Source organism: Aspergillus aculeatinus (genome assembly GCF_003184765.1).
Source record: "Aspergillus aculeatinus CBS 121060 unplaced genomic scaffold BO66scaffold_3, whole genome shotgun sequence".
NCBI classification, from domain to species: Eukaryota; Fungi; Ascomycota; class Eurotiomycetes; order Eurotiales; family Aspergillaceae; genus Aspergillus; species Aspergillus aculeatinus.
In genome coordinates this window covers 319,937-344,650 of record NW_020291472.1, presented here as the reverse complement: position 1 = coordinate 344,650, position 24,714 = coordinate 319,937, and the positions used below count along the sequence as shown (strand labels likewise).

Below are 24,714 nucleotides of genomic sequence, written 5' to 3'. Positions count from 1 at the left end.
GAGGACTCGTGTGCGGCAAGGTGTAACAGTACGATGTGTTGGACGAAAACGAGGCTCGACGGAGCCAGGCGAACATCATGCGAAAAAGGCTGGGGAAACCAATACTAGACGCGTTCTGCTGAGTGAATACTAAGGGATAACAGGCGTAATGATATGAGTGGAATGTTGGACGGCCAAGGCTCGCCTCACTGAAGAATGTGTGTGCATCTAGGCAGGGGAGGGGGGGCTGACCAATGCGGAATGCGCACCTCAGACTTCTGATACCATTTGGCATGGAAGCCGCACGCAGGTCCGAGTTTCAGTATGCTTCCTGCTGGTCGCATTGGAAAGAAAATTGAGGAAACGACGGAACTCAATAGCCCGGACACCCATCAAGTGATCAAGTGGAGTGAGTGCATTGGAATAGCCATGCAACCTTCGCTTCACCGGCAAGTAAAAGTAATTTCAGATCAACAAAAACACGACAAGGCCAATTAAAACAGACGGTCTTCATGATTGCGGAGGATCAAAATGCATATTGTACAGTGGCTGGCTATCGGGAACTCCATTCCCGAAAATGACTGGAAATCTTCAACGCCGCTCTGAGAAGACCTTTTCTCAGAAACAAGGAAAGATAGAGAAGGACAAATAAAATCATATGAACACACTAAACGCCGTACTTGATGCTTGGAGAATGCAAAGTCACGAGGATGAGCCATGACGAAAGTTGAGGATATGGTTTGTACAAGAGATACTTTTTGCTGCCAACCTTGTCAAGTGAGGTTTGAGCGTATACCGAATGCTTACAACAAGAAATGGGTTGTTTCACGGCGTGCGCCAGGTTGGATCCGTCTGGGACCTGGCGTGGCTGGACTTTCCCCTCCAGGCACATTGCTCCGTTTGAGTGGACTGGACTGCCTTTTCACTGCGCTTGTACCACGCTCTTTGTAGAAAAAGTCTCCGTTACTTTGCAGTCGGCGGTCCAGGTTCGCCGAGACAGATTTTCTCAATGGAGAATTAGCGTGAGAATAAACCCCAAGGCTACCTCCGTCGCCAGTAGCGGTTGGGGTTCGTCGAAATTGAGGCTGGCGAATTGATGCAACTGGGTTGCGGACAACAGGGGAAGCATCGCGCAAATGACTAGGGGTCTGGAGGGCACTTGAACGATATGTGGGACCACTAGGTGTACCCGCGGCGGATTGGTGTCCTGACGAGAATCCTTCGGGGTCGATATGTTTGATATAGTTAGGGTTTGGACTCGTCTTGAATCCTCGGTTGATGACGAAGGTTGGTGTGAATGTGTCGACCTTGTTGTGCCTGATGTCGGTGTCAGACTCCGAGAATTGAGTTCCAACATCCCTCATCAGAGGTTGGGTTCGAGGATGCACATATTTGGTATCATACTCGCGGAGAACCTCTTTATGAACCAGCATGTTGTCTTTCGCCTGCTGCGAGTAGGATGAGGACAGGAATGTCATCTGCACTGAAAGCAGAGCTGCCAGAAAGAGAGTGGTCACAATGGTAACGCTGGGGCGGGGATCAGACACATGAGTCGGTAGGAATAACCAATAGACTAGAACATGGCCGGGGCTGAACAGGCAGAACAGTCGAATGCAGATGGGGAAAGGATCCCAGACAGCGAGCTCCCAAACATCGCGTTGAGCATCTGGATGTGCTCTCGATTGTGCCGATCCAGACACTACATCGGCCAAGTACCGCAAAGGAGACGCAGTTGTAGGGGTTGAGTCGACTCGCACTCGGTGCGCCGATGGTGTTGCGGGGGCACGATCAATCGAGGCTTCGAAGAGACGATAAAGGCGTTTACGATAAAAGGTATAGAAGGCGTTGAAGGCGGAAAATGTCGTAAGGAGGTGTACCAAAAAGGAGGCCTATCGATGAACAGGTGAGCGCGCTGCTTGATTTCGAGCCATGTGGGAAGATAGCACGTACCAACCAACTCAGCCAAGGTGTGCTTTCATCGTCGCCAAACACATCATCTATAGCTTGACTGCCCGTTGTTTGACTGTTGGCTCGGGCAATGAGGAAAGTCAGGTTCAAGAGCACACCGAGCGGCAATGCCCAGTCTTTCTCGAATTGATCCCAGTCATGAGTGTCGACCTCCTCGAATAGCCACAATAGAAAATCTAGAGGGTTCAGGTAGGATGCGATGCGCTCTGTCAACGGGCGGCGGCGCACAAGCCGGGGCATGGTGGGGGCGGCAAGGCTGGTAGGATATGGGGATGTTAATGGAAGTGAGAAGCTAGCTAGACATATGCCCAGAAGAGAATAGCTGTAGACCGGAAGTTATTGAGGAGCCAAGCTCGTGATAAGCTAATTGAGTCGAAGCCGCAAGTTTTCCTCCCGGTTGTCAACAACAATGAGGGATAAGTGAGTGAGTTAGCGGCCGGTCCCGCTTAGATAAGCAGACACCGGGGCTTAACTTAGTATGACGACGTCCGATGGATTGAACTTATCGGGATCGAGACTCAACTTACCTTACGGGGCCAGCTGTGCGTTTGTTTCCGCGGGCCTTACTTGGATCATTCGCAACGCCCGACGATTCCGGTCAGACGAGTCCATCTTACACATCTTCCTTCTTACAATAACACCATGTCGGCCGCGGCCGTCTCCTACAAGGTAACCCCCGCCCCCCCTATCAAAGCATCTCCGCTTTTGTTGCTTGAGCTAGCCCGCATACTGACCTCCAACGGCCCGATAGGAACGGCAGTTCCTTGCTGTCATCGGAGATGAAGAGTAAAGTCCCTACCTCTCGTCGAACTTCTCTTTTCAGGTCACTCGCGAACTGACTGAACACTCAAAACGTGCAGCTCCGTAACTGGACTTCTCCTCGCGGGTATCGGTGTACGTGTTACCCTGAAAGTATCCGAAGAACATTGGGTAGCATGCGACCAGCAACTGACCCTCCGTTGAAGCACGTCACAGATGGCCCGGACGCGCAACGAAACTTTCTGGTCGTAGACTCGAAGACGGAGACCTCTGCGATCGAAAAAGCATTCCACAGCTTCACGCAGGAGCGACAGGATATCGCCGTCCTGCTCATCAACCAACATGTACGTGATAGAACAGTGTGATATTCGCACACGTTCGATTGCGATGATAGCGATGCCTGGTCGCTGAGTGCCCTGATATTGACAACTATACTCAGATTGCGGAACGCATCCGCCACGCCGTCGATTCATATGCCGAGGCTTTCCCCGCGGTCCTCGAGATCCCCAGCAAGGACCATCCCTACGATCCCGAGAAGGATAGCGTGTTGAAGCGGGTGCGCCGACTGTTTGGAGAGTAGATCAGAGACAAGGAGGGACAGGAGATTGTCCACTAGGCACAATCAATACAAGACTGGATGCTCTATCGACCGTGCTGCATACGCATACGCTTCCCTACTATCAGTTGTTCCTTTACCTGGTCGCTCCCGCACTGTTATGGAGAACGAATGGTCCCAGAGCGGGAGAAAGATACCCATGATATTTGTTCATAGAATTCCACCTGTCAATGTTGCAAGAGCGTTGCTGATATTCGGAACCTGTCTAATGGTATTACTTTTCACATACCAGTCTCTATGTACACTGTAAACTCTGGATAGAGTGTCTAGCAGTCTGATCTTTGATACACTAGCAGACAAAGTCTCCTCACTTGATCTTGATACACATGTTATTAGTACTATGGTGACAGGGGAAGCCCAACGGTGAACGGTCGTAAAGAATATGACAGTGTGCTATGCCTCTGAGCAAATGCTCCAGAACGCCATAAATAACAGAACGCAGGCGAGCAGGCCAAGTGGTAATGATCGTGAAGCGTAAAACACTAGCTAATGGAGCACTGGTCAACAACAAGCAAATTCACTGGACATAATAACCGGACTCAAAGCATAAGGAGGTCACAAGACGGTTGTCAGCTTGCAAAACGCACAATCGTGGTCAGTGAAAGAGCTCGTGAACATCTAGCACAATCCACAGCTGATGTGCATCAGAATGAGTGGTAAGCACCCGGAGATATGCTATTGGCATTTAGAAGAGAGAGCCCCTCTTGAACTCAATGTTTCGCGCGTTGAGGCAGGTAATCCGCTCATCATTCACAGACATGACATCGGCATGGACCGTGTATTTGCCCTAAATGATAGATGCCTTAGGTCAGTTCCAATTCGTGGCAGTTAGCGTCTTCATGGTTAGTGAGACATACCGGAGGGATTTGACTGGGCAGGTCGACCTGCTTTGTCAGGACCAGATCGCCCTTGTCCAAGGGGCATTCGAGGTCAACATTGGTAAGTTGATCGCAGAGATCGGCCTTCTGCCTGATCAGAGTAATCAGACCATATTTGACCTCGAGCAGAACGTAAGCACCCTTCTCGATCGGCTCCTTCAATGTACCACTGGCCTCGATTGTGAGAGTATGGCCACTGCGAAAGATTAGCGATGAATATCACGGGATGACAAGCGGCTGTATCGCAGTACGACATACGGAAGAGGAGGGTTAGGGGACAAGTCGACTTTCTTGATCTCGAGGACGTCGCCAGAAGGATTAGCACAATATTCTAAGGGGTTATCGCCTTTAACAGGGATTCCATTGGTACTGATCGGAGACTGTGAGTTAAAGAAGTCGATCGACCGAGCGGTAACGGCGAAGGGAGCGACGCTGAGGAGGACTGCGGCGGCAGTAGATAAGAGCTTCATGGTTGCAAGGCCTGAGGGACTGTGGCGTGCTATGACCTAACAGAGTGAGCGCAATGTGGGCACTGAAAACGCAGTGGGCGGGTGAAGATAAAGTATATGCTGTATAGTTTTCGAGCAGAAGAGCTTAATGGGAAGCGAAGTGATGCACGGTGAGGAGGCGAAATGGAGGAGACGAAGAGCGGTGTCATGGGACGTACCTGGCTTGGCACCCGCCGATGACGACGGCTGGGGGAAATCCACGTGATGGTGCCTGCGCCCTTTCCAGTCCTTGCCAACTGGAACTAAAATGAATGCATGGGCGATCAATCTAATTTAATTCGAAATCTCGAGCTGCTGATTTCCTTTCAAATGCGATTTCTGATGGCCTTTTCAAGTCTATTGTAGTATGGACTACTTTGCTATGGAGTCAAGATGCTTAATCTGGGGTTATTGACCCACCACCCATTGCTCCAGAGGGCGCAGCTTATCGTTGTTTACGCAAATGCCTTGTACATCAATCTCCGCAATGCCAAACTTTCATAACCGACCAGCACACAGATTATGACTTCACTCTTGAGCCTCTTGAACTTATTTATTAAATGCATTCATCATAATATAGCTATTTACAGGTTCAACCTCTGCTTCAATGCTCGGAGACAAAGATGCCCGCCATTCCCATGCCCTAAAATGAAAACCTCAGTCAGCATTGAGCAGTAATCGGCTATTCTACTTGGGGTGAACTTACGGTTCCGACACACATCGAGGTCACTGCGACTCTCTTATTCTGACGGCGCAGCTCTGAGAGGGCGGTGACAACTTGGCGAGCTCCAGTGCAGCCCAGGGGGTGGCCGAAAGCACTAAATTTGATTAGCAGCTGATGCATCGGAAAGAAACCACGCAGACTTACATAGCACCACCTCGAGGGTTGACTTTGGCCTCATCCAAGGCTAGCTTCTGCACGCAGTACGTTCCCTATGTGGAGAGTTAGTCCTTGATCGTGCTTTTATGGAGTGAAAGTGCGCGTACCATCGATGCGAAGGCCTCGTTGATCTCGAAGATATCAACCTCCTCCTTGGACAGCCCGACCTTGGAAAGGATCTTGGGAATAGCGATGGACGGACCGATACCCATGATTCTGGGCTCCAAGCCGGCCACGGTGGCGCCGCAGAACTTGGCCAGAATGGGTTGACCGAGTTCTTGGGCGCGGGAACGCTTCATAAGAATCAGACCTGCGGCACCATCGGTTATCTGACTAGCGTTTCCACCCGTGGTAGCGCTGGGTTTCCATTGGGGAAAGGCCGAGCGGATCTTGCCCAGCGACTCCGCAGTCGTGCCGTATCGAATACCATCATCGCGATCGACGACGATATCCTTCACCTCACCAGTCTTGGGGTCCTTGATTTGAGTCTTGACGGGGACAATCTCATCCTCAAACCAGCCTGACTTCTGAGCGTGCTCGGCTTTCTGGTAGCTCTTTGCCGCAAATTGGTCGTGCTGTTTACGGGAAATGTTGAATTGAGCGGCGACGTTCTCGGATGTTTGGCCCATGGGCTGTGCATTCTGCGAAGCAATGGGGTGCGCCGTGACCTGGGAGGACATCTCAGGCGCGCCTCCGTCAGCATTGGTACTCATGCTCTCCGCTCCAACCGCAATGCCGACGTCAATGGATCCAGCGATAATCTGGTTGGCGATATTCTGGATGGCCAGCAAGCCAGAAGAACAGAAACGGTTGGCAACAGAAGCAGCCGCGGTTACCGGAAATCCTGCAGCCAATACTGCAGATCGTGCGACATAGGCGGAACCGGGACACAAGACATTTCCGACACAAACATCTTCAACGAGATTCGGGTCCAGGTTAGATTTTTCGCGAATAGACTAATGAATGATGCGGTCAGCCAACGGGCAAGTGGCGCAAGCAGACACAATGAACTTACTGTGAGCAACGAGATCAAGAGGTTGTCAAGCGTAGTGTCTTTGAGTCCGCCCTTTCTGGCCTTTGTGAGGGGAGTTCTGGCGGCAAATGTGATCACCTAAGGATTTCAAGTCAGCTCCAGTCTAGACTACGAATCACGGTAGGTTGCTGTAGTGCCATACAATATCGTCAGGGTTCTGGGTCAGAAGCTTTTGCCGGGCAGAGGCAGCTGCCGGGCTGGCAAGCTGGTTTGCGATCGAAGATAACCGTTGCTGAGGGGAAGACATTGTGCTAGTTCTATGTCTTTCTTCTTTCCCACTTGAGATTGGAAGAAATTCTTTGCCCGACTATTAAGAGGTTGCGGTGAGTATAGGAAAGAAAGTCAGACGTCAGAGCAAAGAAACAATGAGAAAGGTTGATTCAGACACTCTTCCCCAGGAGTTGGGATTGTTTTATTAAGCTGGGGCAAACCGCCGCCAGACAAACAGCCGCGGCTCCAGCAACAACAGGGCAAGCCAGATGCAGAAAAGCAGCCGAGCCGAGATCGGGTTAGGGAGTGGGAGCGACCAGGCTTGCAATGCCGATCGAGCGGGTCTAGTCTACTGTATGTTATCCAGTGTATCCAGTTTTGCCCCCCTCATGAGGTTTTCTCCGCCAACCTTTTACGTACAGATGTGAATTAGGTCTGCGAGTGATCCATGGAAAGGCCGGGTGATCATCGAGGCAGTTCAAATGGCCGATACGTACTATGTAGTTCAAGCCGAGGCGTGAGTGGTTTGCTGCAGACTCGGGGAGGAAAGTGTACTGGAGTGGTAAGATTGGTAAGATTGGTAAGATACGGTAAGTCCCGTCGGCCTCGGCTCAGTCGGTTGTCGGCCCCTCCGCAATCTTGGCTTGTCTCCCCTCCGGATTTCCATTCTCATTGGGATTTCTTCTCTGAGTTCTCCCCGCGCGTCCTGTCAGTTGCGGGTCAGGTTTCAAGGTTATCTTGTCAGAATCCCCGTGCTTCGAGATAATGCACGGGATTCATCATGGCAGTTGAGGATATTCGAATAGAAGAGGACGACTTTGGCAACATGCCCCGACCCCGACGGTCCGACTCTGAGCGGCCAGTTAATGATTAACTGCCAGACTGGTCAAGATGATGGAATTGAAGTCTACCATCTGGCTCATATGCAGAGTCTCCCTCCTCGCTGCTGGGCGGAATAGAACCATACTCTCACTACAGTCAGACCGTCAGATTATTTTGGCCAACATGATTGCATACAGAGAGCATGATCTATCTATCAGTCTACTCCGTACCTTCCAGTCATTGATAACTTAGCCTGCATGGATGCAACTGGACTGTTAATTACCGCCGCGGTCTGAAAGGTTGCTTAGATAAACCCACTCTGGTACAGCCGTACGTACCAGACGACGGCAGTTCCCAGCTGTTTTGTCTCCCGACCCCAGATTCCGAACTTTCTGCTTGCCCCCATTCGCCATTCGGATGCCTTTAATTGTTCACTACGGATCTTGACTTTTGGATGCTGTTTTTCCTAGATAACTAGACTGTCCCGACGCAATTGAGGTCCGTGTCCTTATTACATAGCTTCTGAACCCATCAATTGCAGCCGTCACTGTCCGAGTCTCTCTCATACACATACATACTCCCCCCCAAAGACGATCAAGGCTGGGGAAAAGTACTAGGGACCGTCAGCATGGAGCTCTTCTCGGAGATAAGCACATCCTCCCTTGCAATTGCATCTGCCCTCTCTGTGGCGGCAGGTGCATACCTCAATGCCAAATATTCCATTGCCAGTGATGTCGCAGCGCTGTACAAAGACAGATCATGGACAAATCGTTTGGGTCAACGCATTGCGCAGCTGGGCGATACGGCCACCATCTACAAGATGCTCGAACGGGTAGTCGAAGTAGAAGGTCACGGCGCAGACGAGGCACTCTGGTTTGAGAATAAGACATGGACATATGCACAATTAAAGGATTGTATGTGAGCCTAATCATTGTCCCTCAGGTGCTTCGGTCCGGCTAACATTATGCAACAGTGGTTGATCGATTCGCTGCTCTTCTTCACGCCAGAAGTATAGGCCCGGGAGATTTCGTGGGCGTCTTCACCACCAATTCTCCGGAGATGGTCGTGACCATCTACGCACTCTCGAAACTCGGGGCTGTTGCCGCTCTCATCAACACAAACCTTCGCGGTAAGGATACGTGACGAGCACGTCTGATTGAAGTTAGGGCTGAGCTGACTGAAACTGGGCAGACGACACCTTCACTCACTGCCTCAGTGTCTCCGGCAGCAAGTTCATTATCTCAACACCCGATTTGTCGCAACATGTCTGTTCGGATTTGCCACATCTCGCCTTCAACCTGACATCCTTCGAAGGGGTTTCTTCCGGTACAGCGCAACTAATCACATCAGCGGACCTGCAGCAATTTTCACCCACGGGGCTGTCTGCTGCTAAGAGATCTCCTAGTGACCTGAGCGCACTCATCTACACCTCGGGCACCACGGGCAAGCCCAAAGCTTGCGCTATTCGCAACATGATGGGGCTAATTACATCTAACCCCCAGACGGTTGACATCAACAACCGCTCCAAGTACTACCCTCTGCGGACATACTCCTCCCTTCCCCTCTTCCATGGAACGGCTTACTTCACTGGTATCTGTTACTCCGTTGGAAACGCCGGTACGCTCTGTCTCCGGCGAAAGTTCTCCGCGTCGCAATTCTGGAAGGACGTGCATGATTCGCGAGCGACACGCATACTATACATTGGTGAGCTCTGTCGGTATCTCCTATCGACACCCCCTTCCCCCTACGATCGCAACCATGCCTGTATAGTCGCCAACGGCAATGGCTTGCGGGGCGAGATTTGGGAGCGTTTCCGACAACGCTTCGGCGTGCCTGAGATCCGCGAATTCTATAGATCCACCGAAGGAGTGGCCAAGTTTGATAACTTTGGAGAGGGCGCGTGGGCCGCCGGCAAGGTTGGACATTCGGGCTTCATCAAGCGTATGATGGAAAACGATACCTATATTGTCAAATATGACACGGAAACGGAAATGCCCTACCGGGATCCAAAGACAGGCTTCTGCGTGAAATCCAGGCTCGGCGAAGAAGGAGAGGCGATCGGGCGGGTGAAGAGCCGCGGCCTCCTCACCGAATACCTCCACAACGATGAAGCCACAGAGAAGAAGTTGCTACGCGATGTCTTCAAGAAAGGGGATCTGTTCCAACGCACCGGAGATCTGGTGGTTCGGGATCACGACGGCTGGGTCAGGTTCCAGGACCGCGTGGGTGACACGTTTCGTTGGAAGGGCGAGAACGTGAGTGCGGGCGAGATTCGAGATCACATCTGCCGGCTTCCGGCCATTCACGATGCCGTGGTATACGGTGTGAAGTTGAGCGCGTATGTCATTGAAACTCCTGGGCGCAGGCCATGACTGCAATTTGAATGTGCTTCCATGCTGACGAGTGGCTCTTACTAGGTATGACGGCCAGGCTGGTGCTGCAGGTATCACCCTCGAGGATGCTTCACCCGCCACCGAGACCGAAGTCATGGCCAACCTCTATCCCGAGTTGAAGAAGAGGGGAGTGCCGTCTTATGCTTTTCCTCGGCTAATTCGACTCACACAGAAGTAGGCATCCCGCTACCATTCCAAATCTATCGAGAGTAAGGAGTATTTTGCTGACCTACCGCCAGGGTGGAAACCGGAGTTACGTTCAAGCAAGCCAAAGGAGCTCTGACCAAGAAGGGATGGGACCCACGGACGGACTGGGACGGTGACAAGCTGTACTGGCTGGATGGCACACAGTACAAGAAGCTCGATGAGAAGAGCTGGGCCACTATAGAAAGTGGACAAGCCAAGCTGTGATGAGTGCATGGGGCAAGAAGAGGCAGTCAATTTTCTTTTTCTTTGGGGCTACTTGGGTGGCGTACTGTACAGACCTCGTATTGAGAACTCAGGCACATAGATGCAGTTATATAGTGTACTAGATAATAGCCGGTCTAGACTCGAACAATATGATTTGACAGCATTGATCGTCAAGAATCGACCAGGTGATACTAGATGTATGCAGCTGTGAAGACCCGGGGGAGTGGCTGCCTGAAAACGGAATTGTTTGTGCATGAGCGTCCACCACAATGTAACCACTCGCAACGCAATTGCGACAACTCGCCATCGCCCCCGGCTTTCTACTGCATCCATCCCTGCTCCTTGACAAATTCTGCGATGGCGAAGGACAACTGAACCGACGAAATATCATTAGTGCCCTCGAACAGCGCAGACCTTTTTTCCAATGCTTATTACGCTCAATTGGTCTGCTACTTCAGCACGCCTGCGGTCAAATTGCCTCCCAGCTTATTCTGTTCGTTGGCCACGAAAGGGAAAAAAAACCCACGCACGACACCAAGAACCCACTTAAAATCCCCCGTGTCTCTTGTTGACTTACTCGTTACCATCAACCGTACCAATCACCTTATCTGCTCTTATCACGCTTGACGATCTTAGACGCGGGGTTCCAGCCCCTCCAGCCAGTCAATCGCCCGTATAAATGTTCTGCAGTGCGCACTATCCTCTAGCGCATTGAAAACCCAAATCTCAACGTCTTGGACTCTGAAAACCGAAAACAACAGAAGGGAAGGGGAAAAAAAAGAATGGAAATGGCTTCAACAGGTGTTCCCGTTGAAGATTCCTCTTTGAAACATGGGCTGAAGCCAATCAGTGTTGACAGTGTTCACGAGCTACAAGACAGTCCTACGGACAGCGGCGGCGAACAAGAGCAGCAGCGAGCACCCGATTCCTTCGACGCTCAATATCGCACGACAAGATGGGAGATTTGGGCCTATTATGCGTGCGTGGAGTATGATCTCCGGGCGGAATAATTGCTAAACAAATACTTCCGACCATCTTTTAGTTACTATATCGGTAACAATGGGTTATCCTTGTTCAGTGAGACTCTCTTCCCCAATTGTTGCTGCAAACGGCATCTGCATGAGGATCGGTATCATCGGCAAGAAAAAAGATCCCTCTCGAGTCGTCAGGCTAACAGCAATCCACAATTGCAGACTTTGCCCCAACGGCGTTCCAGAATCTCTTATCGCAAGCCGCAGGCGATCGGGGAACGTTGAATTTCGCCGGCCGCCAGCGGTCGGTCAATAGTATCGTCCTTCTCTGCAACGGCATCTCGTTTGCGATCCAGGTGGTCGTGTTCTTGGCCATCGGCAGTTTCGCCGACTTTGGGAACTGGCGGCCGAACATCCTGATCGTGCTGTCGATCATCGCCTGGGCGATCGGCTTTGCGTGGCTGGCGGTCCACGAGGCGGAAAAATGGAGCGTCGGCGTGGGATTGTACATCGTCGGGCTGATCGCGTACCAGACGACACTCACCTTCTGGACGGCGGCGTTCCCGGGCCTCGCCAGGAACACGGTCGAGATGCGCGATGCGGCGGATGAATATTCCGCAGGCCGCATCTCGAGGGAGGAGTATGATCATGCGGACTCGATGAAGCGCACCCAGCTGTCCAATGTGGCCTTCTACGTGCAGTCGGTCAGTGAGCTGGTCATCCTCGCCATCATTGTGGGCATCATGTTCGCCTTGCACGTCAATGCGAGCGAAGCGAACAACAACTGGGGCTTGAGCGTTCTGATTGCCTTCGCCAGTGGCGTTTGGCTGCTGGTGTCGATACCATGGTTCGTGCTGGAGAAGCGCCGGCCGGGTCAGGATCCGGAGGGAAACAATATCATTATTGCTGGATTGAAGCAGCTTGTCCGTGCGCTGAAGGATATCTGGACGTTGAAGCAGAGCCTGATCTATCTCGTTGGTATGTTTTCCTGCACCTTCGGAATGAACGTGCCTGGCTAACTGCAGTGCACTCCTAGGTTACTTCCTCCTCGGCGATTCACTGAACACCACCGTGACCGTTATCTCCACTCTGCAAAACAACATTGTGTCGTACAACTCGCTTGAACTGACATATGTCTTGCTGGCTGGTATCGCCGCCCAGGTTCGTACTCCCTCATATCATGCATACATGCTTGGGCCACCTGGAATATTAACAACATATCCAGGCCGTCGGCATTTACACATTTTGGTATGTCCAGCGACGCTTCGACCTGACCACCAAAACCATGTTCAACATTGTTGCCATCGCCATTATTCTCCTCGACGGCTGGGGCATGATTGGCATCTGGACGCAGAAATTCGGATTCCATCATCTCTGGGAAATCTGGGTAAGTACATTCTCCGCCTTGTCGAGGTCCCACCCATACACTCTCTGACCAAGGTCTCCGGGATTAGGTATATCAAGTCTATTACGGATTCCTTGTCTGCCCGTGGTACAGTTACTCCATGATCATGATCTCCGAAGTCACCCCGCGGGGCCACGAGTTCCTCTTCTTTAGTCTGTTCAGCATCATCGGCAAGACCTCCTCCTTTATCGGACCGCTGGTGTCGAGCGCCATCATCGATGCCTCGCCGAGTGGGAATAACTCCACGCCATTCTATTTCCTGTTTGCGTTGAGTTTGGCCAGCTTCGCGGGGCTGGCTTCCTTCCTTGATCTGAAAAAGAGTCAGAAAGAGCAGGAGGAGTTTCTGAGAAAGAAGAGGAAGGAACCTGCAGTTTGAGGATGCAGATCGACGGCTGTAGATTTTTTTTGACCTTGAATGTTACACCGAACAAAGCCACTGAGGCCTCGGATCCGAGGATCCATAGATGCAACTACGAATCTTGCATTGCACGCCACTACTACCAATCAGTAAAAAAGTATATTAAAGGATCAAGAAATAGATCTGCTAGAGTACCACTAGCGTCCTCATAGTCCACGGTTCTGAGCGCCGGAAATTCCTAAACAGTAGCGGACCCTCCAGTAGATTCTGCATAGTAACATGTCCAGTATGCATGCCCCGCAAAGCGACAGTATGGATATAGCCCCTCCAACGGATAAATTCTGCCACAGCAGGTGTGCATAGGCGGTGAAGCGTGCGGCGGACCCCCAACGCCGCTTGGTGCCCGGCAGGCGGTTGCCGCTTTAGCAGGACAATTCTGCCACCGCCCAAATTAACCACTCTGCCCGGTCGTTTTTTGGAGACTGGTTTTCTGGATTCTGGAGATTTTGGGAATCTGTCGCTGCGAGATTCGTTAGCTTCTGCCGGGTTACGGCGGTCAGGTAGGCGGTAGTAGGTCTCTTTTCTGCCATTGAACAGCTTCCCAGATTTCGTCTTGCTGGGCTGTTCCATCTTCAAAAGCCCTGGGGATTCTGGCACGGTTTCTGCCGGGTGAAGCGGTGAAGCGGTAAAGCGGGCGGTAACTTTCTGGGCAGCGGTACTGCCACCCCACGCCACCACCGCCCGCCCGCGGGTACCTTGTTTTCTGCCCCCGCCTAAATTGAACAGTTTCCCGGATTGTTTTTGGGAAGCTGTTCCTCTCCAAAATCCTGTGGACGGTGGCGAGGTTCGTTAGTTTCTGCCGGATGGAGCGGTGAAGTAGGCGGCTTGCTGGGTTTCTGCTGGGATCTGTTGCCTACCGCCTAGATTGAACAGTTTTCCGGATCGTTTTTTCGGGACTGGGATGTGGGGAGCGCTGGTTTTCCTGCTGCGAGGTTCGTTAGGTTCTGCCGTGCTGGGCGGTGAGGGGGGCGGTAATTGGTGTGATTCTGCCAGTGCTCCCCATGCTTTGTCTACTGTAGTCGACCCGGCCTGGTCAAAATGATGGATAAATTAAATTCAGGTTGCGGGTTTCTACTGCTGCTTAGGGCTCAAGAGGGTTCGTTCTTGGGGAATGCTTAATGCCCCAATGTGCCGACTTTCTGCGCTACAAGGTAAATATCTCTTCTTCTATTCTAGCTTGTCGAATTTCAATCCTTCCGGGTCCCTCCACTTTACTTTAAACTATCGCTATTGTTGGGACTTGGTGAATCTCTGGGAAGAATCGTCGAACGCGCCGTGCTGCAGTGGGAACTATAGACTGCCGAACCGAATATCATTGATAACAGATGGCCCGATTCAAGATAAGCAGTTCCCACCCTTGTATACATGGAGCAATCTGGTAATACTCCCTCCCGTCTTCCCCTCACCGGCAAGGGGGGCAATGTCTAGTTTGATTCTTCCCCGCTGCAACCTGTCGGCGATTTTGTCCAATACTATAAGTTGCGCACATAGCTATCAGGCGCCTTATCTTCTCTCAAGGGCACTAAGTATGCGCTACTAGATATGGTACAATAATGGTCCTCGAGTATAATTATGAATTGAGCATGCGCTCCACTCATTGTCCACTTCCATTAGTTCTATCATATTGCAGGTATCCCCAACCAATCCTCTCACCATGACCAGCCCATTCCCAGCTGGAAATAGCATGTCCTCGTTCTGGCGGTCGGAGCCCGATCCATTGGACAATCATCGTTCCACCGACGCTCTACCCGAAACCTGCGACATTGCCGTCATCGGAGCTGGCTACGCCGGCGCATCTACTGCTTATCATTGCTTGGAGCGTGCGACTGCCGGCGGAAAGAGGCAGCCGTCCATCGTCATTCTTGAAGCACGGCAGGCTTGCTCGGGGGCTACCGGACGCAATGGTACGAACCTTCGCCCATGAAGTAGTTTTGCATCATGAGCATTCGCTAATTTGTGGGGCGTCCATCTGCCCCGCGGTTTGCACAGGTGGCCATCTCAAGCCCGATGTCTACAGCCGAGTCGGCAACCTGGCCAATGAGTACGGAGTCGAGGCGGCGGCCGAAGTAGCCGCATTCGAGATGGAACATGTCTCTGCAGTGCAAGCTTTGGTAGAGAAGGAGAAGATCGATTGCGATATGGAGGTTAACCGTGTCTGCGATGTGCACTTTGACCCAGCCCAGCTTGCAAAGGTCAAAGCGAGCTATGATTCTCTCGTCGCGAAGGGGGTGAAGACTGTCGAAGATGTGAAATTCACCGGGCTGGAGGCTGCTGAAGCTGTGAGTTTATCGCAATCCTATGTTCCGTATGTATGCACATGCTTAGAATCCGCCGACCTTGGCAGGTATCGGGCGTTAAAGGAGCTCAGGGGTGCTTCAGCCAACGCACCGGGCGCCTCTGGCCGTACAAGCTTATCATGCACCTTCTGAAGCTCGCCATTGCCGCCGGGGTGAATCTGCAGACAAACACCCCGGTGCGGCAGATCTCCGATGACCCGGATGCTGAGGGACGATGGATCCTCACCACTGACCGTGGCTCGATTCGCACCAAGACAGTCATCTTCGCCACCAATGCATACACCGCTGCTCTCGCACCGCAGTACAGGGACAAGATCGTCCCCGTGCGGGGATTCTGCAGTCGGATCGTGGTTCCGAACCCGCCTGCTGTGGCCATGGACCGCTCGTATACTCTGCGCTTCAACGCCTGGGACTACGACTACTTGATCCCTCGTCCCGACGGTAGTATCATCGTGGGCGGTGCGAAGTCCACCTTCTACAAACAGGACATCCCCAGTTGGTACCACAACACTGACGATGGCCGGGTGGTGGACGGTGCGACGCGGTACTTTGACAACTATATGCAGCGCAGTTTCCACGGCTGGGAGAGTACGGGGGCATATACGGACCGTGTGTGGTCAGGAGGTAAGCTCTTGTTGATCGGCTTGTTGCGTCCTGGGGCCGTCCGGCTAATGTTCGAGTAGTGATGGGTTATAGCAGTGATGCTCTACCGCATGTTGGACATGTGCCAGGTAAACCCGGTCAGCTCGTAATCGCTGGTTATAGTGGTCATGGCATGCCGCAGATTTTCTTGTCTGCGCGGGGCATCGCACGGATGGTTGTGGATGGGGCAGCTTATGAGGAAAGTGGAGTTCCACGGCTGTTCAAGACAACCCCAGAACGGTTGGCGAGTGGTCGGAATGATATCCTGGCGTATGTCAAGAGCCCGGATGTGGGAAGTAAGCTTTAGCTTCCGATGACCTGAGTAGATTGTCAACGGTTAACATTAGAAGGGAATGGTTATACAGCAACTAGGAGGCAATAGAGTGACTACTAGCTGTTGTGTCGCTTGGAGTGGAGATGCGGAGTAAACAGGCCAGGGACAGCCGCTGCGGAGAAGGTCTTCACCGCCTTTGATCTCCGCGCCGAGATTGGAGTCGACTCTTTCTCCTTTCCTTTTCCTCTCTTCCATCATTCCTCATAGCATGTTGCATTGATATCAACAATGATTTTATGATCAGTTACAAGTGACACGATGCCCATCTGCATCGAGTGCTCATATCCAGTCTCCCATCTGTACAGCACCTACAGCCGTGCTGATGACCGATCATTGGGTAAAGGAGTACGCTTGACTCAATGTCCGCGCTGCCAGCGCTTCGCCGACAAATATGTCGAATATGACTTTGTCGTACTCTTCATTGATCTTGTCCTGATCAAACCACAGGTGCGGCTCTTGCTCTGCACATTGAACCCAAAGCTAAATGTACCAGGTATATCGCCATCTGCTCTTCAATCGATTGGGAGGCTATGACAACCAATTCGATGTAAGACCACCCACTGTCGACACTTTCATCACTCAATAACTGACGTCCTCAGCGCTCCATCATCCGTCTCGGGATCCTCCTACTCCTGTTCGATGTCTACCTCACCTGGGCTCGCATTGAGAAATCGCCCTCCATTGTCGATACCTTCCTTTGGCGCGCCCCCGTCATCGTCCAATACCTCTTCTTCCTCAGTCTGAACGCGCTTGCGACGCTTGCTCATCATCTCACCATCCGTCTCCTTGCCTCGATCCTCGCCCCAACGCCCCGGGGTCACGTCGCGAAGAGCAATACAACAAACAACACCGAGACAGAGGCCTCTCATCCTTCCACCCCGGTGCTACCGTCCTTCCCAGCCTCCCATCTCTCACCGACTGCCACACTCACCCCTGCAACGATCCTCAGCCCACCTAAGCTCATCCCGCAGGGCTCATCTTCGTCTCTCCAAGATGCGGCAACAACAGCATCCACTGGCGCCATCACGACAGGCAGCGAATCCCAAACCCAAACCCCAACCGCCCACTCCCCCCCTCCGCCGCCGCTCCGCCGCTCCTCCACCGCCCCCGCCCAAAACATGGCCATGAACATCCCCATGGGAATGAATATCAAGCCGTTGCCCCCACCCTCCCCTGCAAGCCCCACCGCCATCAGCACCGCGCTTCTCGTCAGCAGCTGCGCGAAGCTATTTCCCATCCTCCTCGTCATCTGGGGCCCGGACGGCAGCGGCAACGCTTTCACCACCACCACTACCACCGCTTCGCACTCTGCCATCGATCAAATCGGCAGTAGTGCCAGTACTGGCTCACCCACAGCCCTCGACAGCATCCTCACGCCTGTCGCAGCAATCACCGCCGCCATAACAACAGCCACACAAACCTCCTCCACATCATCGTCATCATCATCGTCACTTTCCTCCTCCCTCCTGGACAGTGTCATGCGCGCACTGCCAGAGTCTGTTCCCACCGGCTATCTCGCCGAGTTCGTCGAGTTAATGGGCTCGCTGCTGTCCCTGGGCGCGGCGGATTCGCATCTTGTGCTACTGAGTAACATCGAGGCACTGTATATCCTGCTGGGATGCGGGTATCTGCGGGCCGTGGCGTTGGCGGTGACGGGGTTGGTGGCGCGGTGGTCAGTCCAGAGGGTGATCTTGGGGTTGGTCGGAGTTAGTTAAACTAAGCTTAACGGGAAGAATCAACACAGATCCATGCTTATCTTTTAGCTCCTCTACCTCCACCTCCGTATACGCAAATACATATAACTCCCCCTCTCCCAAAAGAAGAAAAATGTAGGATACAATCATGATGCAATTCGCGAATCCGCATAACTCGAAACAACCTTCACCCGTGCCAACAAACAAAATCAACTATACAAAACGTTCGAGAAACATGAGAAAATCCCTTGCAAAATTCACGGGGGTATAATCCCATCCAACCCTCCCCGCCAACCCAGCCAAGACGGGGCCGTACGTAGCATATCACCAACACTTCTAGGCACCCACCCTGCCGATCCACCTCGACACACATCATACAAAGGCCTCACATCCTGAACCCACACCCCTTCAACACAGAAACAAGAGCGCAAGTCAAAGAGGGATTTACTCAGGCACCCGATCAGGCCGAATATCCGACCTCTTAGGCGTGATGAGCGGATGCCACTGCGCGAGGAACGTGATCGCTACACATAACAGAAAAGTCACCGGTCAGTATTCAGTTTTGGGGGCCTGGCCTGGCTCATGAGGGCATGGGTGAAAAGACATACCCCACATCAGATAACAGCATACGAAGGATAAGATCAGGGTACTTCTGAACACACTGTCTCAAGTATTAGTTTTTTTTTTTTTTTTTTTTGTGTTGGTGTCGCCCCCAGCCGACATGTTGCATTCGCTCTTCAGGGGAGTCATGGGCGAGGGGATGGTGCGATGAACATACGTCTGATTCTCGCCCTTGGGGCTGAAGATCCACGCCAAGACGGAGGCGATGACGACGACGATGAGGCCGATGATGATGCTCCATCTGGTTGTTTTTTGCAGCATGGGTTAGTGGGCGGTTTGGGATTCCGGTTCTGCTGGATGTGAGGGAAGGGCAACCAAGCCTGCTTGCTGCTTGGTAATTCCAAGCGCACTCTTGGTGGCCGTCCGGGGGATGATTTGCGAGGGTCGGGGGTAACTTACCCGTTCGCCATCTTGACTATAATCGCTTCGGATATGAGTCGTCTTGCGGAGGTCGAGGAGATGGTCTGTGGCGAGGGTGTAAGCACCAGGTCCCGATTGATCGATACGCTTTGTGGTGAGAGGAAGTACTGTACAATTATTGTTCCGTACAGCGTAGGGCCAGCCTAACTGCGTGCTTTTCTCCTTTTGTCTCGGGGTGGTTTTTGGAGATAGATTGATTGTGGGTGAGGGCTGCTGGCGAGTGGTTGGCCTGGGATTGTGTATTGCGCTGTAGGTGTGGAGTGCTGGTGGTTACTTTGATTGTTCGAGGGGCATGGAGCGTTGTTGCGAGGTCGGGGATCTTCTGTACGCTTGGGAGGTGAGGGGGATTTGGAAGGCCAAATCGGTGATGGAGATGCGAGCGATTGAGAGATTTGGGGGGCGAAGAATGGCGAGGAATGGTTGTCGTGGCAGGCAGAGACCGACAGACTGACAGGATGATGATGATGGTTATCGACAGAGAGGTGAGTTATCGGCGGAGCTTCTCCGAAGAGTGATGCTTGCTGCTTGCTGGCTGGCAGCTGGCAGCTGGGTGAAGTGCCGGCCTACACCGCCTGAGCTCACCGCTCACCGCTCACCGCCCTACCGGCCCGCCGTTGGGGCCTGGGGCAGAAATCGTTGGCCGAAAACGACATATACTACAGTCCAAACTACAGTCACAATACAAGAGGTGTAGTCAATCTGGTCGATGTAACCACCTATCGAGGGATATAGAACACTGTCATAAAAGCAAACAGGGGCTGAATTAACAGGGGCTGCGATTCCAACAGAAGCAAACGATGAGACAAGGAAATTTACAATTTGTGCGGCATTTCAAGCTCCCTCACGGCTCTTACGGTAGCTAGCCTGTGTCAAAATGCACGTTAGTCAAGCACCAAGAATATAACATCCGGAACTCGTGCACTCACCTCTTGCTCAACCTGCAAGCCGTCCACGACAGGAGCCAACTCGCTGAGTATCTCATAGGCCCGCTTGTGGAACTCGAGCTGCGCTGCGATCAAATCGGCCAGGTTGCGGAGGGGCTCGGGGGTGTCGAGAACCTGGTACATAGTCAGCCATCATCCGCCAAGTCAAGTCACTACCATATGCACATACATTCTTCATCACGCTCACAGCTTCCTCGGTCTGTCCGACGAACTCGTCCTCCGCCTGCTCAATCTCGGCGCGAGCCTCCTCGCTCAGACTGTCCCAGTCTCCCTTGACCTGAGCCTTCTTGGCCGCCTTGATCGAGTCCAGCATGAGACGCGCGTTCTCGACGTTCTTGCGCGCCTTAGCCGCGAACATCAGGTTCGTGTTCAGCGTGGTGTTCCACCCAGCCAGGAAGCGCGACTGGATCTGAGCATCCTGGGCCAGACGGGCCTCGCCCACCTTTTCCTCGGCGAGCGCGTACTTCTCCAGGGCAGTGGCCAGGGGGTCCTCGCTGTGAGAGGATTGCGCCAGGGTCTGGGATCCGGCCAGCGAGGCGCGAGCGATGGCGTGGTTGAAGGTCTTGGGCTGGGGCTTAGCCGAGGGAGGGGCGACCAGGGCTGCCTGGGCCTCGGCAGGCGACGAGGCTTGGGAAAGAAGCGAGACCTTCTCGTTGATGGTGCGACCGAGGTCGTTGAAGGATTCACGGATGTTGGGAGGGTAGTCGTAGGCTTCGTTGGAGTATTGAGAGCTGGATGGTCGGTACGTGAGCACGTAAGATCTTAAGACCGAGGAATATATGGATGCCCTTACGTGACCTGGAGGAGCTTCTGGTGGACAATCTTCAGCGCATCCACGCGCTTCTCCAATTCGATGTACTCATCGGGAAGCTGAGTCCGGTCTTCTGCCTGGCCGAGTTGCTCGCGGATCATCTGCTGAGTGCGCTGGGCAAAGGGAGAGAAGCTCGCGCTGGATGTCCCATTGAAACGAAATGTTAGCGTAAATGTCCGATCGATAATGGCAGCTCAAGCTCGTGCTGCAGCCGCTGGGGAAGAGGCTGGATACGGAATCCACTACCATCTCCTGGCACAAGCCACACTCAGGAGAAGGACGATCATGTATCTCACCTGAGGTTCTTTCCGAACGCTGAGAACTTGTCCATGATGAAAGTCGGTACAGTCCTGCTGGTAGATATTCAGTAGACGCGATGCAAAGGTTTTTGTTAAAAGGTAAAATAGCCTATCTGTGGCTTGCAGAGGCAGAGTGTTTTGAGATGATCGCAAGCGTCGAGGCCACTTTCCGTCGGTCTGACACCGCCTGGCCCCGCCACGGTTGGTTTCGTGCCGGCAATTACGCTTCTGGAATAGTTCAAGTTCCCGCCTGGCAATTGCTTGGTTGGAAGAACAATCAATCCAAGGGCGATGAGTTGGCAGCAGGCGGTGGGAGAAATTGCTTGCAGTAGCACACTTAGGTGGCTGGAGCAGATCATGCAGAATCAAATTTCCGACTACTCAAATTCACTTATTGGAAGTTCATGAGTCATGAGTCATAAGTATTTGTTTGTTTGGTTATAGTCATCGTTGCTCGCATAGTCATCAGTATCTTCGCCAAATGATCGTCAAACTGGGCTAGTCAAATAGTACACAGAGAAACGCAGTCAAGCTGTTATAGTACATGATACGAAAGCAAAAAGAAGAACAAAATAGGAAAAGAAGATCACAGTTATAATAAGAAACACCGAAAGGGTAATCGATAAGTCGTAAGTCAGCGTCATAAAAGCAAGAATTGGTATATCACCACAACTCAACCAGACTACGTCAATGTCGCCATCATCGCACGCATCATGCGGGAACTTGGACCTAGAAAGGCATTAGCATCCAAATGGGTGATAGAACAACATGTTTCGTACCTCTACGCTCCCTCTTCACTTCATGAATCTCCTCCGCAACCCCATCCCCAATGATCTCCGTGTCTCGGACATATTCTCCGCTGCCACGCCGCTCGAGCGCATATTCCCGCAGATCTTCGTCACTATCGCGGGGCCGCACCACAACTGCCAGGGACCCAGCGTGAGTCTTGCTAGGTTGCTCCTCGTAACGCTCATATCTGCGTACTGGTGACGATCGACGACGGGGTCGTCCATGCACCGAAATGTCTCGGGTGCGTGATACAGTCCTGGTCACTTTCTTTTCCAAAAGCTCACCATGGGGGTGATGGTAGTGGTGGTGGCGCGAATGAGATCGATGCCGCGACGGAGACGCCTCGATGATAAGAGTGTCATGGCTGGTTCTAGGGGTATAGGCCTCCATCGGAACTCGCTCCACAGTTCTGTCTCGACGGCGGGCGCGAACTGGGGACGGCGAGCTGGTGTGGATAACGCGTGCTTTAAAATCATGCAGTTAGTGCCTGCTGCCTGCGGACTCGAGGCGAAAAGGGTGACTTACTCTCGGTCAGGCGCTTGATCTCGCGACTTCTCCCAATGACCTCATCAATTTGTTCTTTGGACAGAGCCAGCTGAATGACAACCATTTTACCCTGGGACCAAAGATGTCAGCTTATCGATCGGTAAAATAGACTCTAGACCTTTTTATTGGTCCGAAGTGTGAAAGAACTGTATACACACCTCTTCCTCATACGGGTAGCCAAGCTCGCGGATTGCAGTGGTATGAACCATCTTGCGGGGCATGCGAGTCTTGCCTTTCCGAGGATACGGTTTTTCCACATCAATTTCCTCCACCAGTCTCTCACGAAAACGACTTGCTGAGCGACGGGGACGTCCTACGCTCCGTTCGCGAAAGCCCCGGTACTCTTCCTCTCCATAGTCTCCTTCCGCAATGCTGATTCCCTCGTAGTAGTCTGGTTCGCGGGTTCGATGGTAAGATCCCCGTCGGGGTGGCGGGCTTGGAGATAATCTGGGAGGGCGGTCACTGTAATAGTACTCGTCTAACTTGCGCGCAGGGATGCGATCGAAGGTGTCTAGGGAGGATTGTCGCCGGAGAAGTCGGGGTCGAGGCAGAGGGCTCTCCGCACGACGGCGATTGTAAGCAACCAAAGGACCAGATGAATGGATCAGATGATCGTCCTGGTACACAATGTCGGGGCGACGAGCAGGGGGGCCGTAGCGGTCTTGTTCTTGTAGGCGGTATTCGAAACGTTCATTTTCGTCAAATCGACGGGGGCGATCAAGCACCGAGGGGGCGCGCGAACGGTGACGGTGGTGACGCTCCCGCCGCTCATGCGGGTAGCGGTCATCGTCAAGGGCCCCCGTGGAGCGACGGTAGTCGCCGTAGCGAGACATGTGTAATACGGCGGTGTGGTGATGGTGATGGTGAAGAAAATGACCTGAAGAGACCGAAGGCAGATAAGGGTGACTGACTGTTGTGACTCGGGATGCAGTACGAAGTATGGATGAATGAGATGGAAGGATGATTAGATTCAACCGTGGGTGACGACAGCGGCTGACTTTTGGCGGGCCGCAGTTTAAATCAGATGGCGGGGCAGGGTTGATAATCGATCGAGTCGATAAGGCAGTTTTCGGAATTATGAGTATGGAACCTTGAAAGTGCTCTATCTAACAGACTGCAACAATGGAATAATTACCAGTAGTGGAGAGAATCGAAGGACTCTTATATATCCTCTGGTAAGTATCTGCTGTGAAGGAGAAAGGGGGAACCGAAAATAGACTGAACAATTTTCATGGGAAAGAAAAGACAAAATAATGAGAAAAGAAAATAGAAATACTGTACTCGAGTACATACACAGTTACAAACTACTCCGTACGTACTAGGTGAGTGAGTGACGTTTGGTGGAGAAGATTACCCTTGCGTATTGGTATGGTAAATCTGAGTGATCCGCACCCCTCGCCCTGCGATTTTTCGGCAGGATCCACGTGTAATCGTCTCGTTAAGAGTCGTTACTGAGTGACGGTGATTGCTCGCCTTCCCCGTGCGGTAACCGCGTGTGCTTCTGATGACCACTCACTCCCTCAGTCACTCACTCCCTCAGCTGTATTGAAATTTCTCTGTCCTGTTCGTTCCTGGTCTCTCACCCTGCAACTCATCCTCCACCCAGCCGCCTCGCCCTCGAGTCTGGTCCTCTCCATCTTCACGCAAATCGCAAATCGCAAATCTCGAGGCGTAAGCAGTGCAGCGCATTGCTTCCGTCCAGCTGTCCGCCCATCAGTACATCATGCATCAAGCCCTTTGTGGTTGGGTGTAAACCCACCCACTTCCGACCAGAGACGGCTAGTCAATGAGTCCAGTACAGTAGTCACTGCTGGTTACCTACTGGTCGACAGATCCCAGGTCCAGAGTTTCTCCTGTGGTCTACAGCGAACTAGGTCGATCCGAGAAAGGGTCTCGACACTCCTAGTTTCAACCCAAGAGTTCCAGCCAGACGAGCATCACTCTGATACGGCAGTGCTTCCTCACAGGACGCGGTTACTGAAGCTCAGTGACCATCAACCACCAGTCTAGCCGTTACACAGTGGTAGCCTTGCAATGACCACGTGCCTACGACAGGGGCGGAGGAACTGTTGTATGTATGACATCC

General features: G+C 52.5%; 10 protein-coding genes across 10 annotated transcripts; 4 read left to right on the top strand and 6 right to left on the bottom strand.

Annotated features, from left to right (window-relative positions):
* Positions 1-782: 782 nt before the first annotated feature.
* On the bottom strand, positions 783-2,187 carry BO66DRAFT_434328 (Nur1/Mug154 family protein; the record flags this gene model as incomplete). Its single annotated transcript, XM_025650772.1, has 2 exons — positions 783-1,868; positions 1,930-2,187. 2 exons carry the CDS (start codon positions 2,185-2,187, stop codon positions 783-785), a joined length of 1,344 nt encoding a protein of 447 aa, XP_025508349.1.
* Positions 2,188-2,589: 402 nt separating this feature from the next.
* BO66DRAFT_364769 (H(+)-transporting V1 sector ATPase subunit F) lies at positions 2,590-3,528 on the top strand (the record flags this gene model as incomplete). Its single annotated transcript, XM_025645185.1, has 5 exons — positions 2,590-2,616; positions 2,699-2,733; positions 2,808-2,841; positions 2,913-3,050; positions 3,146-3,528. 5 exons carry the CDS (start codon positions 2,590-2,592, stop codon positions 3,284-3,286), a joined length of 375 nt encoding a protein of 124 aa, XP_025508348.1. The 3' UTR covers positions 3,287-3,528.
* Positions 3,519-4,686, bottom strand: BO66DRAFT_388000 (ML domain-containing protein). Its single transcript, XM_025646445.1, has 3 exons — positions 4,459-4,686; positions 4,180-4,396; positions 3,519-4,109 (listed from the first exon to the last, which is right to left on the bottom strand). The coding sequence occupies exons 1-3, from the start codon at positions 4,668-4,670 to the stop codon at positions 4,008-4,010; spliced, it is 531 nt and encodes a 176-aa protein (XP_025508347.1). The 5' UTR covers positions 4,671-4,686; the 3' UTR covers positions 3,519-4,007.
* Positions 4,687-4,987: 301 nt separating this feature from the next.
* BO66DRAFT_364762 (putative peroxisomal 3-ketoacyl-coA thiolase (Kat1)) lies at positions 4,988-6,986 on the bottom strand. Its single transcript, XM_025645184.1, has 6 exons — positions 6,744-6,986; positions 6,584-6,679; positions 5,676-6,524; positions 5,557-5,621; positions 5,395-5,506; positions 4,988-5,331 (listed from the first exon to the last, which is right to left on the bottom strand). The coding sequence occupies exons 1-6, from the start codon at positions 6,846-6,848 to the stop codon at positions 5,293-5,295; spliced, it is 1,266 nt and encodes a 421-aa protein (XP_025508346.1). The 5' UTR covers positions 6,849-6,986; the 3' UTR covers positions 4,988-5,292.
* Positions 6,987-8,261: 1,275 nt separating this feature from the next.
* On the top strand, positions 8,262-10,479 carry BO66DRAFT_364760 (putative bifunctional fatty acid transporter/acyl-CoA synthetase (FAT1); the record flags this gene model as incomplete). Its single annotated transcript, XM_025645183.1, has 5 exons — positions 8,262-8,547; positions 8,607-8,762; positions 8,825-9,971; positions 10,051-10,200; positions 10,266-10,479. The coding sequence occupies 5 exons, from the start codon at positions 8,262-8,264 to the stop codon at positions 10,435-10,437; spliced, it is 1,911 nt and encodes a 636-aa protein (XP_025508345.1). The 3' UTR covers positions 10,438-10,479.
* A 545-nt stretch (positions 10,480-11,024) lies between these two features.
* On the top strand, positions 11,025-13,312 carry BO66DRAFT_109287 (MFS transporter). The gene is made up of 6 exons (XM_025641812.1): positions 11,025-11,416; positions 11,480-11,514; positions 11,631-12,386; positions 12,445-12,569; positions 12,634-12,795; positions 12,863-13,312. Exons 1-6 carry the CDS (start codon positions 11,220-11,222, stop codon positions 13,187-13,189), a joined length of 1,602 nt encoding a protein of 533 aa, XP_025508344.1. The 5' UTR covers positions 11,025-11,219; the 3' UTR covers positions 13,190-13,312.
* A 1,573-nt stretch (positions 13,313-14,885) lies between these two features.
* BO66DRAFT_417243 (sterol homeostasis protein ARV1) lies at positions 14,886-18,231 on the top strand (the record flags this gene model as incomplete). Its single annotated transcript, XM_025649661.1, has 7 exons — positions 14,886-15,135; positions 15,221-15,510; positions 15,576-16,152; positions 16,212-16,459; positions 16,880-16,951; positions 16,998-17,051; positions 17,104-18,231. The coding sequence occupies 7 exons, from the start codon at positions 14,886-14,888 to the stop codon at positions 18,217-18,219; spliced, it is 2,607 nt and encodes an 868-aa protein (XP_025508343.1). The 3' UTR covers positions 18,220-18,231.
* A 265-nt stretch (positions 18,232-18,496) lies between these two features.
* BO66DRAFT_109256 (V-type proton ATPase subunit E) lies at positions 18,497-19,271 on the bottom strand. The gene is made up of 3 exons (XM_025641811.1): positions 18,977-19,271; positions 18,807-18,859; positions 18,497-18,722 (listed from the first exon to the last, which is right to left on the bottom strand). The coding sequence occupies exons 1-3, from the start codon at positions 19,078-19,080 to the stop codon at positions 18,643-18,645; spliced, it is 237 nt and encodes a 78-aa protein (XP_025508342.1). The 5' UTR covers positions 19,081-19,271; the 3' UTR covers positions 18,497-18,642.
* Positions 19,272-19,932: 661 nt separating this feature from the next.
* Positions 19,933-21,630, bottom strand: BO66DRAFT_387995 (BAR domain-containing protein). The gene is made up of 5 exons (XM_025646444.1): positions 21,291-21,630; positions 20,977-21,132; positions 20,353-20,914; positions 20,166-20,297; positions 19,933-20,103 (listed from the first exon to the last, which is right to left on the bottom strand). Exons 1-5 carry the CDS (start codon positions 21,323-21,325, stop codon positions 20,071-20,073), a joined length of 918 nt encoding a protein of 305 aa, XP_025508341.1. The 5' UTR covers positions 21,326-21,630; the 3' UTR covers positions 19,933-20,070.
* A 73-nt stretch (positions 21,631-21,703) lies between these two features.
* BO66DRAFT_364744 (uncharacterized protein) lies at positions 21,704-23,889 on the bottom strand. Its single transcript, XM_025645182.1, has 4 exons — positions 22,787-23,889; positions 22,608-22,698; positions 22,073-22,546; positions 21,704-22,022 (listed from the first exon to the last, which is right to left on the bottom strand). Exons 1-4 carry the CDS (start codon positions 23,459-23,461, stop codon positions 21,976-21,978), a joined length of 1,287 nt encoding a protein of 428 aa, XP_025508340.1. The 5' UTR covers positions 23,462-23,889; the 3' UTR covers positions 21,704-21,975.
* Between the last annotated feature and the right edge of the window lie 825 nt (positions 23,890-24,714).